General features: G+C 39.0%; 1 protein-coding gene across 1 annotated transcript in view; it reads right to left on the bottom strand.

Moving 5' to 3' along the window:
- LOC122815364 (dynein axonemal heavy chain 3-like) overlaps positions 1-23,483 on the bottom strand; it is a 4,921,723-nt gene that overhangs the window by 3,122,225 nt on the left and 1,776,015 nt on the right. The window contains exon 30 of the mRNA XM_044087818.1: positions 12,335-12,499. Within this exon, the coding sequence (XP_043943753.1) occupies positions 12,335-12,499 (165 nt within the window). The remainder of the gene's footprint in view (positions 1-12,334; positions 12,500-23,483) is intronic.

Below are 23,483 nucleotides of genomic sequence, written 5' to 3'. Positions count from 1 at the left end.
GCGGATGTAGTAGTAGAGGCCATACATTTACAATGAGTCTTGTTGGGAACTTGGATGTGCTGTAAAAGCTCTTCAAAGGTAATGAAATGAAGTGCCTGAGAAGGGTGGTAGGATGCACACTGTAGGACAGACGAAAAAATGAGGACATCAGAGCAGAAGCCAAAGTAGCTGCAATTGCAGAAAAGATCAAACAGAGCAGATTATGGTGGTCCGGGCACATGTGCAGAAAAGGAGAAGGCAATTTGGTAAACATGATTTGGGACAGACAGGAAGAAGGTAAGAGGATATCAGGATGTCCAGCAAAGAGGTGGACAGACTGTCTGAGAGTAAATCTGGAACAGTTAGGCAGGAGTGTTGAAGAAGGAAGAAGGGTGGCATTGAATCAAGAGAGAAGGCAACAGTTAACATAACACCCCAACCACAGATAAAAAATAGGGAAAAGTGGGTTGATGATGATGATGAGGATGTCATTGATCAGTTTGTGCACATTTCAACCAGAGGTTCAAACATAGTCTACATTCTTCTCACCAATATAGTAGAGTGCTGCCCTCCTCCCCCATGTCACATCCTCACTGGTGACATTGGATCCCAAAGCTGTCTCAATCAAAATAAACATCAACTTGCAAAACCAAGCAAAACCTGCTGAATTTAGAAACCATTCTAAAGCAAACTATACCCTGTTAAGTGACAGCTTATCAAAATTCAATGCCCTACCCAACCCAGAGTTCACAACAGCCTGTGCAGAATTATTCACAGAAACACTGTCAAAACATGTAAATGGGTGCATAGAGGCTGCTATAGCTACTAGAAGTAAGCCTAGAAAAAACTCCAAAAACAAACCACACTGGTGGAATCCTTATCTTAACAGGGTATGCAACAAAATGAAAAAAAATGTCATTGCCAAAGTCAGAAATAGAAACTCTCATAATTTCAAGGGTTCACTAATAAAACTAAACAGGAAACTATGACAACTAATTACATCCAAGAAGGCCAATTATGAGGTCAACATCACTTTTCAGGCTAAAAACACCTTCTACAGCTATGTCAGAAACCTAAAAAATAACATGCTACCATATGTAGAACTGGTAGTAAACTGGATCATTTTCACTGATCAGAATGATGTAGCAAATCTGATGGCTGACAAATTTAGCTTAAACTTTATTCCCCACTACCCTACAACCACCCCTTGTGAAAGCCCTACCAGCATAATTCTCCAAGTATCAGTAAGGGGCAGTTCACAGCGGTGCTCACTAGGGCTAAAAACACAACCTCAATGGGGCCTAACAATATCCAAGGTTGCCTGCTAAATAGCCTTAAACAGGACCAATCAGTACAACTTGAGTCACTTTTCAACTGCAGCCCCAAAACAGGCCTAATGCCAAGTGAATGGAGGACAGCCATGGTTATGGTTATCCCTCTTTACAAGGCTGGACCATCAACCATTCAGAAACTACAAACTCTTTAGTCTGACTAGTTTAATATGCAATGCAATGGAACAAATTACCATGGAAATGATCAACAAAGACACTGGCAATCTACAGACAATGGATCCATCCCAGTTTGGCTTTGTCAAAGGAAGGGCATGACTACTTAACCTGGTAGACTTCTTTGAGAAAGTAAGCAAAGTAATGGATGAAGGGAAAACAGTGCATACTACTTACCTAGAATTAAGGGAAAACAGTGCACACTGCCTACCTTGACCTGGCTAAGGTGTTTGACAGAATACTCCACTCTGGTATTTAGGACAAACTCACCAAACTAGGCACAAATTCTTACACAACTCACTGGATCGCCAGCAGGCTCACAGATAGAATCCAGGAAGTCAGGAGTGGTGAGACCACCCCTACCAAGAGGCAGGTCACCAGTAGAGTACCACAGGGCTCTGTGCTGGGCTCATCCTGTTTGGCATCTACTTGTCAGTAGTCAAGGCTAATGTCAGGGGCCTCTGGCTCACCTAGTTTGCAGATGACTGCAAATTGGGAGCGATCATAAATTCTCCTTATGACACTAACATCTTACAAGGGGATCTAAATGACTGGTGCCAAAGCCACGACATAAAACTCAGTGCAAAGAAGTACATTATAGTGCCTTTTGGACAAATCTCTACCCAGGCAAATTACTCCACTGATAAGATGCTCCTAAGAGTTGACCTGGTAGTTAGAGATCTAGGAACATATATAGACAGTAATCTGGCCTTTGACCAACACATAACCAAGGTAGTAAAAAATAATTAATTGTCACGCAACTTATAAGTAAGGGTATGGTATTCAAGTTCAAGGAAGTTATAGTACCACTTCAATGTCCACAGAGATTCCCTGCCAAGAGAATCCATGGTATTAACACAGTGTGTTATACAGATTGCCCTAGACCCCTGTCTGATATTCAGTCTCCTACAGGTTGTTGAGAGGCAGGGCATATAAACAATCTTTAGATCTAGCCATGATGGTGCTTTTGTACATCTGCAAAATGAGCAGCACCAGAAATACTAGATTCAGTGATTTTAAACTTGATTTGCAATATAAATAGAACACGCTGGTGAGACAGATGCTTGACTCAAAGTATCCCTGTGTTCTGGAAAAGGCTCCTCATCAGCTGAAACAGAGTTGATCCCTAACCCTATTCAACCATAACCTTGACCATTGGATGGTAAACAGAAAATTCATCCCTATGCTGGCCCCCATGTCTCTTATAGACAGAGGCTGAAAGTAAACATTCCCTAACTAACATACCCCCACATAACTTTTTAGCAACCTCTTAACTAACATACCCCTCCTAATAAACATAACCCCAATGAAGACTCACATGTCACAAGAGGATGCAATTGGGTTGGGTTGCATGGCTAGGCTTATCAATTCCCTCGTGGTCATTAGCTTGGTATATACCTATAAACCGATGAACTTATGATGGAGGAGGGTAAAACAAAGGCAAGAACAATATTATATTATATGCTGACACTCAGACCTTGGACAGGATTAAGGCTGCCTATAATGGAATTTGGCATATACATCCTTTGCTAAGAGAACTAAAATCGGGTCCTTTCAGTATGTGATATGAGTTGCTGGATGCCTAGATACTGGGGATGAGCCATATCCATGTGAGTAGGATTGGCATTTGAAATAGCTACATTTGTATTTCCTTAATCTTAGCCCTTTAGACTTAAAGGGGTCACTGGGTTCACTTTTGCTTCTTGGTCTCTCAGCATCTCAAAGAAATGATTTGAAAGCTCCAGATTTATGTGACATCCCTCATTGAGTAATACTGGAAACTGCCAAGTGAATTCCGGACCATGTCATGCCATTGCCCCTCATGAAAGAATGCTTCTACCACAATGCTCTTGAAGCAAGGGAAGAACTCTGTTCTGCTTGGCTTGCACTACTCTGTTTCAGTGTTGAGTAGAGATTACAGACTCTGCGTGAGTTTATGAGCTCTTAGGCTTAAAACCCTGTTTCTTGTGTTTGTCCACAGAGATCATTTTTTTTTTCCTTGAATGGTATCATCCAGACTTTTCTTACATGCAACCCAATAATATAACTGACTAAACCCAATATGGAAAGCCTCTCAAGTAATTTAATCATCTTAATAAAATAATGAACTATGTACTTAGCTGTGCTGTCCTATGTCTTAGTACTACCTGGTACATGTAACATCTTGAAACCAACCAACTTGAAACAATCATAAAAGCAAGTGGTCAGTATTTGTCTTTATAGCCATAGTCCCAAAAAATGCACTTTGGTGGTGTAAAGATGCCTTTTAGCACTATACTGAGGCTTCTAACTGCTAATTAACCCACAAATAAATAATCGACATCTGAACCATTTCTTCTTCTTCTTCATCAGAAATAAATTAAACAGCCTGATACAAATAAAACAGCATGAAGCATGATAAAGACCTTTTCATGTCAGAAGCACTATGCTTGGTATGTTACATACCATTATAAGTAACTGAGAGTAGCATGGTGAGGCAGGCACAGTGCAGGTATTATATGCCCTTGAGAGTTGAAATTATAACAGTGACAATTATAATTAGTTTTGGTCTTCACTTTATGAATATTAATTTTAAGGACATCTTCCATAAATGATTTCACTACCATTGCACAAATGGGTGCTAAAAGATAATTTTGTAGTAAATGTAGATCAATGCCAGATTTGCTAAATGAAATTACCTTTCTTGACGGAATAAAATAACAGTGCAAGCTCATGGCGAGTTTTCCCTCCAAATGTGTTTTGAAAGCTTGGGTGCAATATATTAATATTTAATTGACGTATGATAAATAGTCACCAGATTAAAGAATGTCTCATAACTTTGTAGTTATTAATAATTTTGAGCCAGATTTTTACACAGTTTTCACAGGAACATCTATTACAAATTACACCACTGTATTCATACAATGGGCCATGAAAGATGCTTTACAATTACTATGCAATCATTTCATATTGGCTGTGTATAAATTACTTTTTATTGATAGAATCATGCAAAATCTGCATAATATGTCATTCTGTGGAGTCCAATGCATAGTAAATGCAAATGTCAAAATTTCATAGAGCTATACAAAAATACTCTGAATATTTAATACAAGCCAAAACTTTGATGATGATAGTGATTCTAGATCAAATTTCCAGAATTCTCACTATATAGGGGCCTCATTATAAACTTTGTTACTGCCGCCATAGAGTTCACAATCACCTGCAGAAGGCAAATTTCTCTGAGACTATGGGAAATCATATTTCGACAGACAACTGCATACATTCTAAGGCATACTTCATGAGACGATTTAATGTATATGCAATGTTGAATAGTATTTGAGCTAAAAGTGTTTATAAATGGCCTCATAATGAAAATATTAAAAAGGTCTTATACAAAATAATAAGAAAAAAATGATTTGACCTCAATTTGTGATCCGGCCCTAATCAGTGAATATATGACTACAATATGGACATGTTTCTGTAGCTTGAAACTAAGTACAAGAACATGTGCTTGTGTGGGTAGGGGAGGGAAATAAGGCCCAGATTAGAACAATTTAGAGGTAGTACAGGATACTGTTAAGGCCAGTTCTAGATGAGGTAGAAGGCGGTATGTAACATGACATTAGAATGCTTTCCTCATTTCAATAAAATTAGAAGTAAGCTCTAAATAATTATGTAAATAAGCAAACAAATTTCAGGGGAAGATCAGGACATTGGCAATGTAGAACACTATCTAAGTGTGTTTGGTGGGAATATGAAGCTACATTGGGGGAGATAGGGAAGATACATTATTTTTTAAATAATGCTGTTCATATTGTGTGGGAACAGAAGTCAGAAGGGAGTGGCTGGTGATGACTTGCTTTATAACATTCACATTAGAGGGGTACATATGCTGTATACAATAGACTATCATTTTAATGGGGTGTATGTATAGAATAGTGTACCATAGACTATCACTTTAATGAGGTGTATGTATAGAATAGTGTACCATAGACTATCACTTTAATGGGGTGTATGTATAGAATAGTGTACCATAGACTATCACTTTAATGGGGTGTATGTACAGAATAGTGTACCATAGACTATCACTTTAATGGGGTGTATGTATAGAATAGTGTACCATAGACTATCACTTTAATGGGGTGTATGTATAGAATAGTGTATCATAGACTATCACTTTAATGGGGTGTATGTTTTAATAAGTGAACTGAGACGTATAATTTAACCAATGATTTATTCTGGAGCATGGTTACTCCTGAATTTACCCTACAGATGTTTCAAAACCACTTACAAAACAGCACAACATTAACAACATTCCAAAATTATTTGTTGCTGTTATACGAAGACATATTAATGTTTGTAGCTTATTTACGAATTGATTGGTCAGTTGAGTAATTTATTTATTCATGTCACATTTCCTTTTTGGATCTACTTTCTAAACCTGAATACAAGCTGTTTGAGTTTTAACAGTTCACTGTTGATCATTTGACTGACAATATACTTATGATCAAAGGTGAGTATCAAAAAGTTGTTTGGAGGTAGCAAGTCCCGCTGCCACCCCCCCAAAAGCTCTCACACACTTCGATCGTACGTATACTGCCTCTGAGGCTGCACAAATTTGAAGAAAATATACTTATTGGTAGAGTCTGTGTATTCAAGTTTCTCCAGCTGAATACACAGACAAACAACTGGAGGATGAAAATACCATGAATAGAATGTTTACTATCCGGGTCCAAAGCTCCATTAACTGCATAATGCTATAATTTTACAGTGCTTAATTTCAGCATTTTTCAAATGGATACTGAGGCTGTCATCATGGCTTAAGTGGTCCCACTTCCTTCTAACATATTGCATTTGCTCCTTGCTCATTTCAACAGATAGATCACAAAGGATGAGCTCTCATTCTCCATCCTTTCTTGATGTTGAGGCTAGTCAGATTAGAAGCTTGGAGATTGTACTACTGTCATGACATTATACTCCTGTTAGTCTATCATTGAACACAGGCAAACAGTAAGTGAAGCCACCTGGTCTAAATAGATGTCTGCCCAAAACTGTGATACAGTTGTTCCTGCATAATGAAAATGAAATTGTGAAAATAGCTACTGAAGTAGTGACAACACTGCATTACTTTGTAAGCTGAGTATGTGGCCTTATTGTAAAGCATCACCTCAAAGAAAGTGCATCTCTTCAACTGCACAATATGGAAAGAGAAATAATTTACTGTTCAACATATAAAAGAAAATGCCAGCAGCACAGAAACACAAAGAAATTGTATATAGTAACAAAAAAGTTAAAAGTCTTGTGAACAAAGGATTTGCAATTCCACTTTTAGTTCATAGGTTCATAGGTAGGTACTAGGCTATTGGCCCTAGGGCCTATGTAAGCCTAGCCAAAAAGGTACCCTGGCTTTCGCCACCCAAGAAAATTATTTTCCTGTGCCCCTGTTGACCAGAGCCCCAGAGGTGATCCCCGGAGTGAATTTCCCATTTCCCATCCAATCATCAAGATTTTTCTTGAAGAGTGCTAATGAGGAGCTCTGTTTGATACAGATAGGTAGTTTGTTCCAGAGTATGGGAAGTCTCTTGGACAGGAATCTATCCCTCCAGCATGTTCTGTTTATTGTGGTGACAAGGTTTAGGTCCTTAGAGAGTGTAGCTTGGAGGGATTGGGATTTCTTTAAGTGGAGCATGTCCAACAGCTCCGGGTTTGACATAGCTTTGTATATTAGGCAGACATCACCTCTGAGTAGGCGATATGTGACGGAGTAAAGCTGGAGTTTTTTGAGGCGGTCTGCATAGGGCATCTGTTTGAGGCTGGTAAGCCTCTTTGTGAGGTATTTCTGCAGCCTTTCCAGTTGTCGTAGATGTCTTGTGAGGTACATAACAAAAGGGGCATTGTACTCTATAATGGGTCTAATGAGTGATGAGTAGAGGGAAACAATGACCTCTTTTTTCCTGGATGAGAAGCCTTTTTTTGATGAGGTGTGCCACATAGAAGGATTTCCTGACTACTGTGGAGAAGTGATTATCAAAGGAGAGACTACTATCCACTTGTGTCTCAAGGTCTCTTATCACACTTTTGGTGTTAAGTAGACTACCACCTATGTGGTAGCTCATGGGTACAGAGTTTTTACCAAAGGGGATGACAATGCACTTTTTGGCATTGAGCTTGAGGCCATGGCTTTGACACTAGGCATCTGTCTCAGTGAGGCCCTTTTGTAGGATGTCCACATCATTAGGAGTTTCGATTATGGCTCCTAGTTTGCAGTAATCTGCGGACTTCTTTAGCCAAAGACCTTCTGTGTTAGCCTGTACTTCAGAAAAGTAGATACCAAACATGATAGGACCCGGGACTGAACCCTGTGGTACTCCACTTGTCGCAGGTCTGAAGTCGGATTTGGAGTCTGCTACTTTCACAGTGTGGGTTCTGTCAGTGAGCCATTTGGCAACCTATCTTGTGACATAGGGATATATACCTAGTTTAGTGAGTTTATCTATAATTCCAGAGTGGGGGATGGTGTCAAAAGCCTTGGCGAGATCTAGATAGGCTGTGTGAACAACCTTACCCTCGTCTATGGCTTTGGTGGCTGCTTCAAAGAAGTCTATCAGGTTTAGGAAACATGATATGCCTTTTACAAACTGGAACTGGGTGGGGTCCAGAGTTTTGTGATTACCAATGTCTTTGTTTATAAGTTCCATGATGATACATTCCATGGCCTTGCAGACCAGGCTTGTTAGGCTAATGGGCCGGTAGTTCTCAGGGTCCGTAGTGGCTTCCCCTTTGTGGAGTGGGATAACCATCACTGTGCACCATTCAATGGGCACAAAGCCTGAGGTGAGGCTATGATTGAACATGGTGCTTAGGTGGGGTGCCAGTTCATTCTGTAATTCATGTAGAATGCAGCCTGGGATGTTGTCAGGTCCCGTGAATGCTGTGTTCTTGGCTTCGGAGAGTGTGTTTTTTACCTGTACAGCTGTAATTACAGGAACTTTGCATTCTTCTGGCATAGAGATGGGCCCTTTAGGGAGTGGGGGGTAAAGTTAACAATGAACCTATCTGCCAGGATGTTGGCAATATCAGTTGGTTCTGTATATTTAGTGCTATTGTGCTATAACTCAGAGTAGATCTGAGTGTTGCCATTGAGATTCTTGATATAGCTATAGAATGCTTTGTAGTTGTCTTTAGAATCAGTGGCGATTTTGTTTTCGTAACTAGCTTTGGAGGATTTTATGAGGGATCTCAGCTTCTTACTGAGGATGTCCAGGGAGTTCCTCCAATCATGGGATTTTACTCTTTTTTGCAACAGTTTCTTTCTTCTGTTGTAAGGGTTTTTGTATGGTAGGGGACCACCAGATTGGCTTCCTTTTTTTTGGAGGATAGCATCTTGGTTCTGTTAGGGATAGCACGATCCATGCACTCGTGTAAGTGCTTATAAAGTGTATTTGTGTAGGATTCAGCAGTCATATCTCTGTTGTCCATCTGCATGGGTGTCGTGAAGTTTGCCACTTCTGTCTTAAGAAGCCTGAAGTTGGCTTTGGAGAAATGTTTTACGGTGGTTTCCCTAATGGGGGTGGGGGCAGGACGTGGATGTCTAGGGTGATTACCTTGTGGTCGGATCTGACCAATGAAGAATTGACCTCTGGTGCGGAACACCGGTCGCCCATGTTGGTAATGACCAGCTCTAGGATATTGCTGCCCCTAGTGGGGGTGTGTATAACTTGATCCAAGCCATTGGAATTTATAAATTCCAGAAAATGTTGAGCAAAAGAGTTGGTACATGAGTAGTTTTCCCAGTTAATGGTGAGGTAGTTGAAATCACCCATTATTAGGTTATTGGGTTGTACCCTAATATTTTCCAGTGTATCAAGAAATGAGGAGTAAGAATCCTGGGGCATGGTGGGGGATCTGTAGCAAGTTACAATTTGGATTGCGGTTTTGCCCAGAGTTAGTTGCACTTGGATAATCTCGGATGCATTATGCTGAGCAACTAGCCTGGAGGTGTGTATATCCTTAATGAATATGGACATGCCTCCGCCTTTAGTGCTACAGTCCAGGTTAGGTGGCCAAAAGGTGTAGTATGAATTATAGCCTGGTAATGCAGGGGTGCTCTCTGAATCCTTGAACCAGGTCTCTGTCACTGCACAGATGTCAATGTTCTCCATTTTAAGGAGTGCTTCGAGTGAATTCATTTTGAGGTTTAGACTTCTAGCATTGAGTAGCATTACCCTCAGATTTTGCTTGCTTGTACCTGTTGTTGAATTTGTCATTTAAACATTGCCTAAAAAGGCACTATAGGGGTGGCAGGAGCCTTAGCCAGTATCCAGAATCCCAAGGGTGACAGGTGCAGGCCATCTCTGGCAAAGCATCATGGTCTGTTGATCATGTCATCCCAGGCTGACAGATACTGGATCCCCTTAGAATGACACCAAAAGCTTAGCCAATTATTGAAGTCAATCATTTTGTCCTTGTACTGTGGAATCATTCTGGGTGATGGCAGGATGCTACTCAGGGCTAGGGTCATATCTGCCTGAGCTACAAGATTGGAGAGCTCCAACATGTCTCTTTTCATGTTGTCCATGGAGGTACATCAGGTCATTCACACCAACATAGAGAATGACAGAGTCATATTTGTACTTGTTGTGGAGTGACCTGAGTGCATGCATTATGTGGCAGATCCTGGCACCCGACAGGCAGCTGACAGTAAGGTTCTCCTTGTTTAGCCTGGTGAGTGGAACATCAGTGTGCCTGACTATAGAGTCACCTATGACTAGAGTGTTGGATACGTTGTTTTGCCTTATTGGGCTGTGGTTGAGTGGCACACTGAGTTTGAGGGCTATGTATCATTTGGGTTCTGTTGGGGGGGGGGTTGCTGGCATTTCTGCTTTTGAGGTCTCTGTTGCTTGAGCAGATTTTTATTGAGAGCATCTGCGAATGTAGGTGCGTGTTTTGTGTTTCTATGTGTCTGTTTTGGTGGTGTAGGTTTTGAGGGACTATGTGATGAGTGTGGTGTGGTGCAAGTGTTTACCTTCTCTTCTTGACTGTCTAATCAGTCTTGGGTGAAGAGAGCTTTGCTTCCAGTTTGGCTATATAAGTGCATCTCTCACAGGTTGTAGTGCTGGGTGGTAGGAGGAGAGGGTTGTCTGTGTACATGATGCCCAAATTCGTCAGGTAGACAGGAGAAAACACTGGGAGCTGACCCTTAGACATGCCTGGATATGTGCTTATTTATTAAGTACTAAAAATTGTTTTCCTCAAGACAAGTGAGGAAAGTTGAGTGTTATAGCAATTTATAGCTTATTTAGTGCTTAGGATGAGTTCTGAACAAGTGCTGAGCTCAAAGAAACAAATTTGAGTGCTAAAACTAAAAAACTGTCCAGTTCAAGGGAAAATTTGAAGAGAAGACTTTATGGCATCCGGGAATAGTTTAACCCTAGCTAAGCGTCGATGCATAAAGTGCATTTTTTTATATAACAGTAGCAAATGAGCAAATTGATTTAACAAATTAAACAATTAATTAAACAATTAACCAATAAAAAGTTAAAAACTGAGCCCTGTTCCAACAGTCTTCGATCAGACAAGTTCTAACTGCACACTCCTGCCACTAGGGTGCAGGGGAGCCTTCTGCAAAAAAAGATGGTCTGGATTAGTGCTCAAGTTATACAACCAAAGCTAGATTCAGCAGGTCTGAATCAAATCTATGCTACAGTAAACAAGGCGTACCAATTTCAGAAAGAAACAGTTCAAATAAGCAAACACGATAAACGTTTAACCAGAAACTCCCAGCTCAGAAGAGCAGACTCTACCCTCTTCTCCCACAAGAGTGCAGACCACACCTTCTTTATGTAAAATAACTGGCCCAAAGCCTAAGTGATTAAACCAGAATTAATACACTTTTAGAATAACAGACACTAAGCCTTCAATCAGCAACTCCCAACTTACAAGGATGCAAGCTACCTGTCCTGTGACAACAGTGCAGACCACAAATCTTCTTAATGTAAAACAACTGGTCTGAAGCCCAAGTGCTTCAACCAAAGGCTTAGAATAACAGTTACAAACAACTAACAAGCAGTAATAAATGCAGCAGAATAAATGCAATTAAGTACTTTTAAGAACAAGCAGCAAAAGCAAAATAAAGTAGGTAAAAACACAAATACAGTAAAAGCAGATGAATAAAGTGCAAATCTTTTTATATAACAATAGAAAACAAGCAAACTAGTATATATAGAAGTTAACAACAATGCAGAGGGGCATGTTATAAAGAAAAAAAAACAAGACTTAAAGTGTGGGATTAAGTCCAATTTATGAAGTGGCTAGTGATGTGAATTACATAAACTGATTTTATAAACTACGAGTACATGATAATGAAAGGACAGCAGTTAACGATGTTGAAGACTCTTCTTATTTTTAAAATTTAAATGTCTGTTATGACAATCTATAGGATGGGATGCAACATTAAATGAGGTCCATTTATTATACTTTGTACTCCTTAAACTCATCTAAAATGGTAGTAAAATGTTCTATTAAAATGAAACTTTGTAGCCTCTGTAATTCATCAGAAATGATTCTGCAGCTCGGTATTTTTATTCTGAAAAACACTTTGCAAACCTTGTAATTCTGGAAAAAAAAAATTATAATACATCTTTTATTCTGAATATAGTTTTATTGCCTGTGTTCATTATTCATGCCAGTTTCTGTGCATGGAAAAATAAATGGCAACTACTCCAAGAAAATATAATACAAGCATTCAAAAAGTACACTGGTATTTATTTGCTATTTTCTTAAAAATCCACAAGTTTACCACGCAGTGAAATCTTGAAATGTGTTGCAAAGGAAAATGCAGTAAGAAAAGAATTAGATGGGACCTCTCTGACCTGTATTATCTTGTTGATGAACCAGAGAGCTGGCTGTAGATTCATCCTTTTGATGAATTCTCTGATGAAGACCTCCAAGTTGCCATGGTCTGCAGCTGGCAAAATGACCCCTGGGAAGAGGTCTGAAATGATGCTATCAAACAGAGGAATGTCATGGGATAGAAACTAAAATAGGGAAGAAAATAAAATAAATTACAACTAAAGAAATAACTCAGAAACTCATGTAAACACAAATGTGTACGCAGAAACACATGCGTGCACACACACACACACACACACACACACACACACACACACACACACACACACACACACACACACGCACACATGCACACACGCACACACACACACACACACACACACACACACACACACACACACACACACACACACACACACACACACACACACACACAAGCACCAATACCCAAACTAACAGATCATTTTTTTTTATTTTATTTTTTGCAATTTTAAGAGATAGTTTTAAACCATTAGGCACTTCTCTGAAGTTAGTACAATGATCTAGAAATTGGCACTTATAAAAATAAATTAGTGAATTCCAGAACTTAAAAAAAAGAAGATGAGAAGAAAAGAAAAGCCATTCCTCATCTGTAGCATATTCTACTTTAAAAATGAATTATGAAAGTAAAGATGGTTGCTAGTCTAACAGAAAATATTTTGGGGAAGTACTTGAAATTGACAAGTTAACAGCATTCAGATATACATCTGCGTCCCAGGGCTATCTACTCTGAAAGATTTGTACAATAATATTAATAAGGCACCTTTTTAAATATCCTGTGATTTTTCATTCCATTTGCTTGCTGCATTATCTCCTTACATACACCAACTCATGCTACGGTAGCACAGATACAGCCTCAGCAGGAAGTTGGTTGTATCAAAGTGGCAAAAAGTTAAAAGGTCAGGCTGGCTTTCAGCAACAATAAATGGCCAGTTCAGAAAGTAGCTGTTACCAAACTAAAATAAATGGTAAACATGCCTTCCTACTGTAACGTTTGCTCTTAAAAAAATAAAAACAACTGAGCTCTTCATCGGTTTGAGCAGGAAAAGGTTTGTTTTTCCTTCATATTGTCTTGGTGAAGGTCATTGTCAGAAGACTGCTTACTTTAAAGCTTCTTATTTTCAATATAATAGAAAAGGTGACATGAAAATCATACTGTGGGTATAAATGTCAAGTTTTATGTAAGGGGAATGTCTATAGTGCAAGGGAATAGAATATATCATGTATTTAAGGTTTTTACATGAATTTGTTTTGTGAAACGTAGCATTTTAATTGGGCTAGCTGTCCGAAATAGTTTTCCTGTTTTGAATGTTGATGTTAAAAGATAACTCACCTGATGTGATCTCTTTTTTAGCATAAATAATGCATTTATCTAGCCTTTCAGCTGTGTTGTATCAAGTGAAAACAATTTTAATGAGCTGTGTATGGTTGCAGAATGCAAGTAACTATATTTAAATATAAAAGTGATACATTTGATTTTTATTAGTTTTTATTGTTCATTTATTTTTCACTAAATCAGTTTTGAATGGAAGAAAGTCAAGAATTTTTGTTTGGGGGGGAATAAGAGCAACCAAATCATTCAGAGATTTAAAGTCAACCACTTGTATTCTGACTCAAATAAATGTTCTTTTATGACTATATTTAGGTAATCTCTCAGTGAGCATCTCCACTTCCCACAATATCTCTGTTTTCCCTCTATTATACACACATGTTTATATTCATAAATGTCTGACATATTCAAAGTGCAAATTAGCCCAAGTAGAAGGAATGCACAACGTATGGGCTATTCTAAATTACATAAGAGGAAAATGGTGTAGTAAGGGAGTAAGGCTGAGGAGCAGGATTACAATTGTGAGTAATGAATCTCTGAACAGAAAAGTAAGAAGCAGAGAGGTTTGAATTTGTGGCATGTTTGTTGTATACTGGAGATGGTGCATTATATATCTTACATGACATTACATTACCCTCAGACCATAACACAATGGGGTATAATAAAGCACATGTGGAAACATAAATATAATGGAGAATGTGTTTAGCCTTTTTTATGGATGCTTCTATTGTTTAGACACATAGGGGTGGGGACTGTGATACAGTCTAGATAGCTGCAAAAAGCTTTTTGCAGTATGTGCCACAATGTACAACAAGGTATAATATCAGCAGATGAAGCAGCAGATGAACATCTTGGCAGAGTCTTCCATACTAATTGTACCAGCAGCAGATAGAGAGGCTGGACTATTGGGAAAGGACACGCATTAGCAAATAACAGCCAAGGCAAAGGTGGGCACAATACATTGCTGCACTGGCAAAGAGGTTGCGTCTGGTCCACAGTTATGGGCTATGACACACCACGACCCATAATAAAATGATGCAGGTGTTTTCACACCCAGGCTATAAAGAACAGTTCCTGACTATGCATTAAACATGACCATACCCACACATGGTAGAGAGTGGCCAAGGCACTGCTATCATCAGTAGCACTAGTTTGGGAGACAGAGTGACAGGTGATGACAACAGGCATTGCATCTCACTGTAACCTGCACACACACACACACACACACACACACACACACACACACACACACACACACACACACACACACACATGCACACACATGCACACACATACACACAGATATAGAAGTACCCACCAGTTACAACCACTTAACTTTCTGCATACAACTCAGCTGATTTTGAAGATCAGATGAATGGCAAAGTAAAGAAATAAATGCATACACATTTAAATAATGGCCACAGTAAGGTATTTCAGCTATTTGCTGTTAGATTACAGGGCAACCTGTTGCTCATGCAAGCACACACACACACACACACACACACACACACACACACACACACACACACACACATATGCACCCACTCACTGACATGCTCACCAGTTACAGACACTTTGTTTACTGTCTATACTACAGGTGTCTGTGATCAAATGAGTGAATGAATAAATGATAGTCACAGTAATGTATTTTAACTTCATTCTGTCAGATACATGCTCCTCTTGTTTACATCTTTCACTTGAACTAGCTGCCTTGCAACAACTTCACCTACACAGTATATTACCTCCCCTTTCACTTCCTAGTTTGTCTTTCACCCACTGTTTGGTACTTTGTTCAACCTTGATAGTGTTACTACAAAATTATTTTGTATAACTGGCTTTGTATATGATCTTTAAATTATGCATTGTTGTTTCTATTTCATCAGCATAGTTTATACTGAAAGTTTATTCATCAGTTATTCCTTGTAAAAGATACTCAAGACAGCATGCATTAACTAAACTTGGTCATACTGTACTTTGTATAAAGTCTGTGATTTTACTCAACTACACTGTCACTTCCTCCTTCAGGAATGATCTTTTCTTTTCAGAGAACATCAACAGATGCATGAACAAGACCATCAGTATATCGGTATATTGTGCCATGATTTCTATTTCTATTCCTGAGATTAGCATTTTATCACAGCACAATAGAAAGTTATTTGTATAAAGCAAGCCCACTGAGACCATATTCATCTGAGTGAGAAGCGCAGCTGACATGAATGACAAAGATCTTTCAGTGATTTTCAACAGTCTAGATCCCAACAAAAATGTAAGAACTCACAACAACTTAGAGGAGCTTCGGTATGACAAACAGAAATATCACTAATGTCATGTGTAATGCAGTAGCTAATGTACTTATATAATGGAGATGCATTCTAATACTACAACGCTTAATTCTGCTTGTTAATGCACACAAGTACGGTTTACAGTTTAATGGTATGAGAAAAAATGGTAGCTAGATGCTTCTACTGTTAAAAAACATACTTTGCTCTGCAGAGACACATACCCAGCACCAGAAGAAACATCACACCTACCCAGACTGTGGAATTATGAATGTTGAATCTTAGATTCCATCTCATCTCAGATGTTCATAAGTTCATACGTTTAAACTACTACTAAAAGAACACTTTACTAAACACTGGCTCTGCTTTTGTGTTCTCCCAGGTTAATTCTTAATATTTATTGTTACTTACCCTATGTTTCATAAGACATATTCTTTCACCGTATATCTTCTGTTCTCAGTAATTACTCTTCTTTTAACTGTTCTCAGTAATTGCTCTTCTTTGTACTTTCCTTGTATAATACACTTATTTTTATTCTCATTTTTTGTACTTGTAATTATTATATTCTGTTTCTTATCTCAAAATATATAATATATATATAGATGCATCTCATCTCATCCCATCTCATCTCATCCCATCTCATCCCATCCCATCTCATCCCATCTCATCCCATCTCATCTCATCCCATCTCATCCCATATCATCCCATCTCATCCCATCTCATCCCATCTCATCTCATCTCCATTATTATGTTGAAAAATGTACATGTGAGAGGCTGATGACGAATAGGATCAGTTATTTGTGGGTGAGCTGAGCAAAGGGTTAGCGTATCTATAAAGTGCAACGGCAATTATACATGTGCAGGAAATTGCAGTTCTGAACTGGAATTTGGCTAGCTCATGAAGATACTGTATTTGTAAAATCAAATACTTAAGGTTTGCTTGCTGTTTGTCATGGAGGGGTAAAGTCCTTACTATGTCCCGAACAATCCAAGTTCATGTAGTTACTCAAGTATTAAAAATGCCTAGTAGGGGAGGATGGCTGTGAGAGGTTATATAAATCCTGTGGAAGGGAAGTGGAGGAGTGGTCTTTGTTTGGTGTTCTTCCACCAGCAATTGGAGGCTCGGAGACGATGAAAAACACAAAGACCAGGGGATGTGCCCTTATTAGCATGGATCTAGAAGCATGCACTTGCATGGAGACAGTGTAGTAGCTCCTTGAAGAGATGAGAGTGGCTGCATTAGCTGCCCATCTGTGAGGTTAAAGCCATTAGAAATACTCCTATAGGCTGAATCAGTAGATGCGAGTGAAGGCACAAAGCTTGACATGGCTGTCAGGAACTGATCACACAGCAGAGTGGACCACAGTAATATTTTAAAACATTAACTTAATTAAAATAATATTATTCCCCAAGCTTGCACCAGCCTGGGGCCATCCACAAGAACCCCAAATCTTTAATTTCCCTTCTAGATGTCCCAAGCTCCATTCACCTGATGCAGCCTGAAATAATGAAAGACAGTTATGCTTTCCTCTAAACCCCCCCCCCCCATTATAGCACCAGTTCTGCTTTATCTTATAATATGAGGACATATAATAAGGTATAATCCCATAGTCAGCTAATCTTTAAGTGAAAATGCATACACATTTTATATACGTTTTGCATTTGCGTAGGATCTGCCAAACTCCCAGGGCACACAACCCCATTCTGCACACACACACACACACACACACACACACACACACACACACACACACACACACACACACACACACACACACACACTCACATGCTTAGGAGCTCAAATGCACCCACGTCCACTGTTCCTTCTACTGTGAAACAGAGATGTCATTTCCCATAAAAGAAAACATTTTCCTCCACTTTCAGTGTGAAATTAAAATTCACTTAAAGAAATATTGCTCAGAAATGTTTACAGTAATGTGGAGCCAGAAGAAAAAAAACAGCAGTACTCAACTACATTATGCTATAGTGCTCTGCACCCCCAGTTTCATGTATCTGACTTAATTTTTGCAACAATAACATCACACATTACATTACATCCTACGTATCCTGCAATTTTATATCATGTAGATTATTAATTCTGCCCTCTTCATAGGATGATAGGATCATTGCAAATGCAAGCCAATTGAGTCCTGTAACCATTTATGCCTTACTAGTGCCCACCCTCACAGTGACCCTCCTCTTTCAGGCAGGCCTCAATCAGTAAAGCCTGAGAGGTACTTGTGAATACTCATCCAATTATTCATTTCCATTTGAAGGAAGACAATGTATCACTGGGATTAATTTGCAGGCAAAAAAATCCCTGCAAATCAGCATCCCATGCTTTCACCCCCCCCCCCCTGGAACTTCCAATAGTATCCTCACCAAGACCTCACCCCAACTCGGTTCCACATTTCTTTCCCTGGTCATCCTTTTCTAATACAGTTCATATTGTACATACAGTAATGTAATGACTAGTGCTAATTCACAGCTATGCAAATACTTCCTCAGGTCTGCCATACACAATCCGCCATTGTCTTTTTCACACACAAAGTGTTTCCAGGCTACTGTCAACTTTCCTTTGTCCCATATATAATCTCGCCACAATTGTTCACTTTTTCCAGGAAACCATCCTCCAGCAAGGCCTAAAATGACCTGACTATAACAGCTGTCGTACTACAGATAATTATAATGCATGTACTTTTTGGTCCAGGTCCACCCTAATCACTTCTCTTCCTATAAGTACATTCCATGGAGTCCTCCACTGATTCCTTCAACCACACTCCCAAGTTCTGCATCTGCTCTTTTCGTATATCATGTTGCCCCATTCTCTTCATTTCATGTTTCTCTCTGTTTACTGTTATTGCCTGCAATTTCTGTTTTTTCAATATCTATTCCAGCTGCATTCCAAAACTTGACTGCGTGTGCCACATTGCATCCCAGCCATCCTCTGACTTAGCCAGGGTAACCAATACGTGATTAGTATACATACCAATATTCTTCTGTTCTACCTTCCAATCATATCTTTGCACCGTACAGTTCATTATAGCACTTGCTAATGGTGTCTGAAGCAATCTGAACAACAAGGACAAGATGAGGCAACCCTGCCATGCTCCTTGCTCCATTTTCATCTCCTCTGAAAGCTGTGGATTTCATATGCCCCATTGATTTGATCCTCCCATTCCTCCAGGAAGTTCTATCTCTCCATCACCTCAGACAAATAATTCCATCTTAACTTATCAAATGCCTTTTCCACAGAGAGTGAGAAGAGTGTTACCTACTCTTCCCTTTCTTGAATGTCTTGTATGATCATTAAAATTTTCAATATATTATCTGCTATTCTCAATCCCCCACAGACTCTCTCTGATCTCCATGTGCTATTTTCTGGGGCATTTTTACCAGCCTTTATGCAATAATTAACAAGGAACACTCACAATCATGGTTTAAAATAGATATAAGTTTGTATAAGGGTGGCAGTAGAGAATCTTCACCTTCCTTTAATATCACTATTATCACTGCTCCCTTCCCTGCATGTGGTACTGTACCCTCTCAGTGTATAATTAAAGTGTCCTATCCGTTTCTGCATATCCGATTCCTCCCAGCATGCTGTATTCATCATGCCTAGTTCCTGAACACCTGTTTCTGCCTTATGCAAGTCTCCATAATAACTTCTAAAACTCTCCAATATCCCTTTCAGTGTATCCTTCTTTTGTCCTCCTTCTCCATCTCTTTTCAGAGATACCCCTCTTTCCACTTCCTGCTGCCTCATTATTACTACCAAGGTCTTTATTGTTTTGGGGCAATCACTGAAGTACAGATTTTCTGAACACTCTTTTTTTCTCCAATATTCTGTCATCTTCTAGTTTCTAAAGTTATTGTTTTACCCCCCCAACTTTCTATCATTCTTACATTTCCTTACTTCACTGTCTGCCATTTCTATGTCTATAAGCCCTATCAAAAGTGTTCTTCTATATTCCTTCATTTGCCATCTTTGCCTCTTATCCATTCCTGCTGAATTGTATTTATTTCCATTTTACTCTGGTCCCATCTCTCTCTCTCTCTCTTTCTCTCTCTCTCCCCCCATCCAATCAGTTTTGACTGCTAGTTCCTCTGATATCTTTCCCTTTATCCTCCCCTTATGCTCCAACAGCCCCCCGGGAACTGTCTGTGCCACAGGTGCTCCTTGATTTCTCTTGGTTTCAGTTTCATTTCTAAAATAGCATGGTCCATTATAGCTACTGTCTCACACAATACCTTATTCACTCTTTTCCCTGCTTCTCTACTTTCACTTAACCCCTGTCAGTTCTTGACCAACTCAGATACCTGTTTGAATACAAAGTATAGCCTTCTGTTCTTTATTGCCTTACTCCTAGTCCCCAGTTCTCATTCTGCCTACCATTTCTGTGATTGTTTTTAAACATTTTCCTTCTTTAATTATCCTTCATCTTCTTTGTCTTTTTTCCACCTCGTTTTTATTTGTCACTACATTCCAGTCTCCTATCATGGAATTGAAACCTTTTTGAAATGCCAGTAATTTTGTTAATATCCCCCTCATAGCATTTACTGTTGTCTTTGCAGGTAAGTGTACAAAAATCAATGTGACCTTACCTCTCCATCATCTGCCCCTTGATCCCCACATATTCCCACTACTCATCTTGCAATACTTCCACTAGTTTGAAGGGTTTTCCTTTTTGTCATCAGTTATACTGTCTCTCTGCTTTGTACTTGCCCAAGATGAGGAGGCCAGCATTGTAAAGACACCTTTTTGAATTGCTCATGTGCTTCCCTTTCAAGCTGTGCATTACTTGCAGTGCTGTAAATTGTGCAATCAACCTCCTGACATATTTTAATATTCTGTCCATCCCTTTTTCTTGCACTTCCTTCTGCCTCTGATACCCATCCTTTACATGGCTCTTTGTTTTCTTTCCACTTTCCTTCACTACTGTCATCCTTCTCAGGCTCCTCAGGATCTGTCTTTTTTATTATGAAACTCCCCTCCACCTAAGTCTCTCCCCACAAACTATGCACATATTTACAGGTTGCACATCCTCAGATTGAGTTTCCACCTAGTCTTCTCATGGCCACTCCTCTCACTGCCTCTTTCTCTGTCATAACTACGACAGCACTCTTTCTGCTTTAAGCAGTGTACGTAACTACCTCTACCTCCCACTGACACTAACCAATGCAGTTATGTACATGAATAAATTTGTTTAGCAAAGGAAAGTCATATTACTCATTTTATGTATTTTTAACCCCTCCCTCCCAAGAGGGCTTGTTCTAACTCTTTCTACTATGACAGTAGCATAGGTCAGAATATTATGCAACATATACCTTTGGCAAGATATGGTCTTTAACAATTGTCAGCTTTGATTGTGACACCCTAAATGCTCATTTCTTCTGATTAAACATTCCTTTTGTCATATCCATCATCATTCATGAAACATATGCAGGTTATTCATAAATTAACTGCAGTATTTAATGCTTATAAGATTTATCAAAAAACAGAAAAGGGGCTTCATAAACAAGTTTATTTGTTTCATACATTACTTTAAGTCATGGTTTAACTAAGGGGAGATATCCTACACATTTTATGCATGTCCAGCCCACCCCTCCCTCCCTAGAATGCTTGCTTAGTTCTTCCCTACTGTATTAGTATCATAGTTCCATGTGTTTACCACCATATACCTCAGACAGGAAATGGTGTTCAGCTATGGTTAATTGTTGGCTGTGTCACTCTATCCCTATGTTTATTCAGTATAAACATTCCCCTTGCCTGTCCAATGTACATATATGGGTAATTTTTAAGCCAGCAGCAGCATTTATTACACAGAGGCATTTAAAATGCTTGGATAAACATATCTTTATAATTCCTCAGTGGCAATATTGGTATCTGATAAGTTGTAGCACAGCCACAACTCTGCAGGTAGTAAACCAACCAAAGGGGTACAAGAAATGTGTACGTAAGAATGGGGAATCGTTACCATTTGTAACAGATATTAAAGGAAAGCTCATGGTTTTAATAAATAATGATATTCAATAGGTCATTACATTTAGATTTTAAGCAATAGGCAATTTTAAGTTAGCAACAATGTTATCCACCTAGCTTATTTACTAGACAAGTTCATTTAAAACAATAGCGATGTGTTCTCTAGTATATAATAACTTACAGCACACAACTTTGTAACTTATTATACAAGTAAATTGTCCTTTAACAGCCTTTTACTGCAGGCCGATTGTTTCTCATCTTTCCCTTTTGTTACAACATTCTTTCAGTATCTTGGCTCCATACTGCACATCTTGCAACTTTCAGTTTAGCTTTCTCCTTCCCTTGGTCATCTGCCTAACATCAGGCATCACATTAGGCCTTTTGGCACTGTTCCGCTAAAGTCACTGCATCCATTTTTTTATACTTGCTGGTGTCTTCAGTTTCTCTTGGAATCCCTTGAATATGTTTTCTATTCTTTACCCTGGATTAGAAAATAAGAATGGATTGTCATTCTAGACAAATAAAATCACAGAGAGGTTAAGTCCTGAACCCAGTTTGATTTGGTTCATGATCCATCTACTGTTTTTGTTTCTCCTCGTATGTGTCTCTACTCACTGCTTTCATTCTTTAGTTCTTTGTCATTCCTCTCTATTGTTGTTGTTACTGCTTACTTTGTTCTTTTCTTTTTCTTGCTGCTTGAATGATTACAGCTTTCTCCCCCAGCTTCTTTTGCTTTTTAAACAGCAGGAAGACGCCTTTCCCCTCATCTCTCCTTTCCTTCAGAGACTGCTCAGCCATGTCACCCACTGGGGGCCCTTCGTCTTCCTTTCTGGGCAGATGTGCCATGTTGTTTACTAGTTTTTGTAGTAGGATCAGAATTTCTTCTGGATTTTGCAAGGTTTTCACTGTACCATGTTTGCAGATCCACCTCCTCCAACCTCCAACCTTCGCTCTTGTTCCATTAGGCTGTCCTTCAATGCCTGTTTTATTTCTTTTAACTCCAGCCATACTGTGTTAAGTGAAAAAAACTGTTCTCCTAAGTCTTTAGTTCCCACCATATCTCCAGACTCTCCAGTCTTCAACTTCTTTTCCTTTCCTGTCTTTTGTAATTTTCATTTTTCTTCAACATTCAATCATTCATGTGTTTTTGCAGGCTCTCATGCATTTTATGTGGAGTTCCAAATCTTTCTTGACAATTTAATTAATACATTTAATTTATGGAATAGTGGGATCTCTGAGTTCACCTGAGGAGTGCCATATGTGAAGTTTTTCCATCTTTGGCTTTTCATGACTACAGACTGGTTACTGCAGGTCAGCAGAGGTACCTTACAGAGTATTTAGTAGTAATAGCTTGGCAATCTTGTTAATTTTCAGACTATGACATTGGACAAGGAAAGTTCTCACCCATCATTCAAAGACTGCATTTGTTTGCTGTTTCTATGGATTTTTTTGCATAAAGTCAAGACACAATTTAGAGGGCTGTTTATATTCCTTAGCCATAGACTTGTTGGCAGGACAGATTTGTATCTCATAGACTC

This window comes from Protopterus annectens, chromosome 11.part0 (genome assembly GCF_019279795.1).
Source record: "Protopterus annectens isolate FY-2018-M chromosome 11.part0, PAN1.0, whole genome shotgun sequence".
Lineage (NCBI taxonomy): Eukaryota > Metazoa > Chordata > Ceratodontiformes > Protopteridae > Protopterus > Protopterus annectens.
The sequence above is the reverse complement of the archived record's forward strand: the minus strand, read 5'-3'. Positions and strand labels throughout refer to the sequence as shown.